At 40.2% G+C, this 6,033-nt stretch overlaps 1 protein-coding gene across 1 annotated transcript; it reads left to right on the plus strand.

Moving 5' to 3' along the window:
* The first annotated feature begins 2,409 nt into the window (after positions 1-2,409).
* Positions 2,410-3,992, plus strand: LOC106593235 (putative gustatory receptor clone PTE03). Its single transcript, XM_014184576.2, has 2 exons — positions 2,410-2,522; positions 2,899-3,992. Exon 2 carries the CDS (start codon positions 2,946-2,948, stop codon positions 3,876-3,878), a length of 933 nt encoding a protein of 310 aa, XP_014040051.1. The 5' UTR covers positions 2,410-2,522; positions 2,899-2,945; the 3' UTR covers positions 3,879-3,992.
* Positions 3,993-6,033: the final 2,041 nt, after the last annotated feature.

The raw sequence follows: 6,033 nt of genomic DNA on the forward strand, positions 1-6,033 counted from the left end.
ATTACCTTTGCTGTTCTTTGTCAGAATGCACTCCCAGGACTTCTACTTCAACAACAAATGTTGGTTTGGTTCGAAATAATCCATAGTTATATCCAAATAGCTCCGTTTTGTTCGTGCGTTCAAGTCACAATTCGAAGGGTGACGTGCCGACGCATTTCGTGACAAAAAAATTCAAAATATTCCATTACCGTACTTCGAAGCATGTCAAACGCTGTTTAAAATCAATTTTAATGCTATTTTTCTCGTAAAATAGCGATAATATTCCAACCGGGCGACGTTGTATTTGTTCAAACACTGAAAGAAAAAAATGGAGTCGTCTCGTGCATGCGCGCTCCAGTGTCATTGTTCTCAGAAGGACCACTCACAAAAACCCCTGCTGTTTTTCGCCCAGAGACTGGAGAGCTCTCATTCCACTTTCTGGCGCCTTCTGAGAGCCAATGAAAGCCTTAGAAAATGTCACGTTACAGCAGAGATGCTGTATTTTTGATAGACATGCCCTAGAAGGAGAACAAATAGTCAGACGGCACTTCCTGTATAGAATCTTCTCAGGTTATGGCCTGCCATATGAGTTCTGTTATACTCACAGACACCATTCGAACAGTTTTAGAAACTTTAGAGTGTTTTCTATCCAAATCTACTAATTATATGCATATTCTAGTTTCTGGGTAGGAGCAGTAACCAGATTAAATCCGGTACTTTTTTTATCCGGCCGTGAAAATACTGCCCCCTATCCCAAACAGGTTAATGTGTTTCTTCTTGTGCCACTCCTTTGTTGCCTTGGCCGTGTGTTTTGGGTCATTGTCATGCTGGAATACCCATCCACGACCCATTTTCAATGCCCTGGCTGAGGGAAGGAGGTTCTCACCCAAGATTTGACGGTACATGGCACCGTCCATCGTCCCTTTGATGCGGTGAAGTTGTCCTGTCCCCTTAGCAGAAAAACACCGCCAAAGCATAATGTTTCCACCTCCATGTTTGATGGTGGGGATGGTGTTCTTGGGGTCATAGGCAGCATTACTCCTCCTCCAAACATGGCGAGTTGAGTTGATGCCAAAGAGCTCCATTTTGGTCTCATCTGACCACAACACTTTCACCCAGTTGTCTTCTGAATCATTCAGATGTTCATTGGTAAACTTCAGACGGGCATGTATATGTGCTTTCTTGAGCAGGGGGGACCTTGCGGGCGCTGCAGGATTTCAGTCCTTCGCGGCGTAGTGTGTTACCAATTGTTTTCTTGGTGACTATAGTCCCAGCTGCATTGAGATCATTGACAAGATCCTCCCATGTAGTTCTGGGCTGATTCCTCACCGTTCTCATGATCATTGCAACTCCACAAGGTGAGATCTTGCACGGAGCCATAGGCCGAGGGAGATTGACAGGTCTTTTGTGTTTCTTCCACTTGCAATAATCGCACCAAAGGTTGTCACCTTCTCACCAAGCTGCTTGGCGATGGTCTTGTAGCCCATTCCAGCCTTGTGTAGGTTAACAATCTTGTCCCTGACATCCTTGGAGAGCTCTTTGGTCTTGGCCATGGTGGAGAGTTTGGAATCTGATTGATTGATTGCTTCTGTGGACAGGTGTCTTTTATACAGGTAACAAGCTGAGATTAGGAGCACTCCCTTTAAGAGTGTGCTCCTAATCTCAGTTTGTTACCTTTATAAAAGACACCTGAGAGCCAGAAATCTTTCTGATTGAGAGGGGGTCAAAAACTTATTTCCCTCATTAAAATGCAAATCAATTTATAACATTTTTGACATGCGTTTTTCTGGATTTTTGTTGTTATTATTCTGTCTCTCACTGTTCAAATAAACCTACCATTAAAATTACAGACTGATCATTTCTTTGTCAGTGGGCAAACGTACAAAATCAGCAGGGGATCAAATACTTTTTTCCCTCACTGTAGATAGTGTGGTCTACAGCTTATCATGAGATACTCTACCTCAGGCGAGCATAACCTGGAGACTTCCTTAGATATCGTGCACAAGCAGCTATTTACAAAAATACACACAAAAATTTCACTTTGCGTCAATCACATTGGGCTGTTGTAAAGTGACAGTTCACTGGCCCCATAATACTCATTGGGCTGTTATAAAGTGATTGTTCACCCAAGTTACACATTGACAGATAACTGGCAATATATGGACAACGGATGAGAGTCAGCAACTGAAAACGTGGCTTCGTTTACTTGATCACAATTTAGTGTTAGCATAATTGAATGCAAAACAATGGGAGAACGCTGAACAGTATTGCTACATCAACTCAGTCACCAATGAATTACATGTTAATGTAAGGAGATGATAATATTGCAAAAGTTGTTTTTAAAATGTTAATCATTAAGTAGACTACAAAGCAACACATATGTCAGGAGGTTCCTAGGTTACATCAGCTAGGTGACAGACCTCTAGGACACTAAAGGGCTGTCCTTTACTGGTAATGAGGCAATAAAAGGGCCTGTCAGGGGTCTGTCACAACTGAAGGTAGCCTCCAGCTCTGGTCGTGGACTGACATCCAGGAAGAGAGAAGTAGGCATGCTTTAATTATTATACAACGGGTGGGTCTAATCCTGAAAGTTGAATGGTTAAAAGGTTATTCCAGGGATCTCGGGCATTATCACATAAGTACGGTAGATGTAATTCATGTGTTTCCATTAGGCAAAGAAAAATGTGTGTTATGTTTAACAGTTGCAAAATATATATATCTATATATGTATATATGTATTATTTTGATTTTTGTTTTGTTCATTTTAGTTGTAGAGATGAGTTCTTTCTGTCATATTTGTTGTAGTCACAACAACATCATGATCATTGCAGTAGGCAACAGTGTGCTCTTTTAATTCAGTACATTCATTGGACAAACATATGTGCTGAAGACTATATGACTATTTTTGTATTATTTCAGGTGGGCTGCTTTCCAGAAGGCAATTACAAAATCATTCTACAGTAGTTATGTATACAAACTCTACATACATGTTGAGCATGGACTCACTGGCCATTGCTCCATCAGGTGTTTACCCAGCGTTTCTTTTTGGAACCCTTACGTACTGTTTCATTGTGTTTTGCAACGTGACGGTTTTATCCACCATAGCCCTGGACAGAAAGCTGCATAAACCCATGTTTATCCTACTCTTCAACATGCCTATCAATGATTTGATTGGTGCTACAGCCTTCTTCCCTCAGCTGTTGGTGAGCATCCTGGCTCAGAACAGGTCCATCTCCTACCCTGCATGCTACCTCCAAGCTCTGCTCGTCCACCTGTATGGAGCTGGCTCCTTAACTATCCTGACTAGCATGGCTTATGACAGGTATATCGCAATCTGCTGTCCACTGAGGTATAACTCCATCATGAGTTCCAGTAACTTGATGAAAATCATCATTTTCATGTGGCTTTTGGTCATTACCCTGATTGTGGTTCTGCTGGCTCTGGTCACTCGCTTCAAGATCTGCAGAACAACAATAGTGGATATATATTGTAACAATCCATCATTAGTGAGGCTCATTTGTGATGACACACGTATAAACAACTACTATGGGTTGTTGATAACAGCTGTCTTTCAGGGTGTATCGTTGATAGTGGTTATATTTACCTATATCCAGATCCTGCTCACCTGTGTCATGAATAAGTCGTCTGATGCCCGGAGCAAGGCCATTCAGACATGTGGTACACATCTTGTAGTGTTCATATTCTTAGAGTTCAACGCCTGCTTTAGCCTGATATCTCATCGATTCGAGCAAGCAGCCCCTTCCTTGAGGAGGGCTTTTGGAGTATCAGTTATGGTGTTCCCTCCCATTCTCAATCCCCTCATATATGGTCTAAAAACGAAAGAAATTCGGCAAAATGTTCTGGGTTTCTACAAACGAAAGGTATCTTCAGTTAAATGAGAATAAATACTGTACATGAATCTGTATAATACACGGCATGGGCTTTAGACAGTTTTTAAGGCCTTCCCAATAAAATAAAGAAATGCTCCTTTGTAAATCAGTCAAAGAAAATTAGAGTTGTGTTCCGTCGTTTTGTGCAAGACAATGACAACATTTTCTTTTTTTTTTAGGTTAAAATGTGTAATGGGTTAAGATCGGTTATGGGTGTGTGTGTGTGTGTGTGTGTGTGTGTGTGTGTGTGTGTGTGTATGTGTGTGTGTGTGTGTGTGTGTGTGTGTGTGTGTGTGTGTGTGTGTGTGTGTGTGTGTGTGTGTGTGTGTGTGTGTGTGTGTGTGTGTGTGTGTGTGTTCTTGTGTATGTGTGTGTGTGTGTGTGTGTGTGTGTGTGTGTGTGTGTGTGTGCAGCTCGTAGAATTAATACAGTACATTTGATTGTAACAATAGCAAAAGACACGTCAGTTGTCCACTGTACATGGATAATTAAGTTGTATTGTATAATTGTTATGCCTGTACTTTGTCCCTGTGAGAAGGTAGGCCTATCAGTGACAGAAAGACCAAAAATGGTCTATACAATGGCACCAGAGTATAACAAGTCAGTCATTTCTGTTTTTGGAAGGTGTACAGTAGGTTTTTTGTAGCATAAATAATTAGTCTATCCCCCTTTTTTAAATCAAGGAATCTGAATTGGACCAATGGATAACCAAAACCAATAAGCCATTTAGAACACCCCGGGGTGTCAAGAAATCACTCACTTGCTTTGAAACGGACATGGTAAATGATATAACAACCATTGTTGGGTTCCATTCATTTTGGGCCCTATGAAGCTAATGTTAATCAGTGACTGATTTAGCTGGAACAAACTAAATAACCCTACAAATACACTTAAAAAACGGTATGGGGCAACGAACAACAGACAATGTAAGTAGAAGATCATCTTTTGAATAAACTAGTAAGGACGTTTCAGGCTTGTCAAGGTTTCACAACAAAAGGTAAATCATGCTGTCAATGGGAAGATCTCAATTGCCTACTCCTGTTGTTCTCTCTCCTCGTCTCCTTCTCAAAATCCATTGGATGTGAAAGCCAGAGGTCCCTTCCCTTCGGACCTTCTCCTCCAATGGGTTTTGAGAAGGAGACGAGGAGAGAGGAGAGAGGACACGAGAAGTATGAGACCTTCCCTAAGACATCAAACTATGAGAGACATTTAAAGCAATTTGATGACTCCTATGACGAAGGCCATCCTGTGATATCTTTGATCATGGTTATAACAGTCTGTGTTGAAGAATGACTCCACATTTTAAGATGCATAGGCACCACCTAATTTCATATTATTTGGTGCCTATCTTTCCTATTTCATCGGGATTACAGTATAAAGATCGATCAACACCACAGATGGCGTGAGACATGGACTCATCTTGAAATTAGACTTTAATTGATCTGTGAAAATGTGTCTACACACTGAATATCGCTCTGTTCCACTATTGTTTCACTTCACTGATTCAGTCTGGAAATTCTCCAGTCGAGGCACTTGATCAGCATCCTCTCAGAAACTATGGGCGGGTTAAGCCCACATGGCTTCTGCTGATTGGTTGAAGATCATGTTGCGTAGCACCCTTCATCAGAGGACAGATTAATTTCAGTGCCATACAGGTTGAATCAACTACATAAAAAAGTACTACAAAGGATGCAAATACAAAACCAAACTGAGAATGAATGTGTCAGGAAAAGAGTGGTGGAAAGTGTGGTTTACAAATTGAAAAAAATATTCACATAATGTTTTTGATATTTTATGAGAAAAGTGGTATTCCAGCCGACAGTTTTCAAACACAAAACCAATGTAAAAATTAAAATACTGTATATGGAGGAAATTGTATTTGCTAATTAAACATATTAAATGTTAAATATTTGTTTTTGTGGTAAGTCAGGTAACTTCAGGTAAACACAATCACATAAATTGACATCAATGAATAAAAATGGTATATATATACACTGCTCAAAAAAATAAAGGGAACACTTAAATAACACATCCTAGATCTGAATGAATGAAATAATCTTATTAAATACTTTTTTCTTTACATAGTTGAATGTGCTGACAACAAAAATACTCAATGGAAATCCAATTTATCAGCATTTACATTTTAGTCATTTAACAGAGGCTC

This window comes from Salmo salar, chromosome ssa20, assembly GCF_905237065.1.
Source record: "Salmo salar chromosome ssa20, Ssal_v3.1, whole genome shotgun sequence".
Classification (NCBI taxonomy): domain Eukaryota; kingdom Metazoa; phylum Chordata; class Actinopteri; order Salmoniformes; family Salmonidae; genus Salmo; species Salmo salar.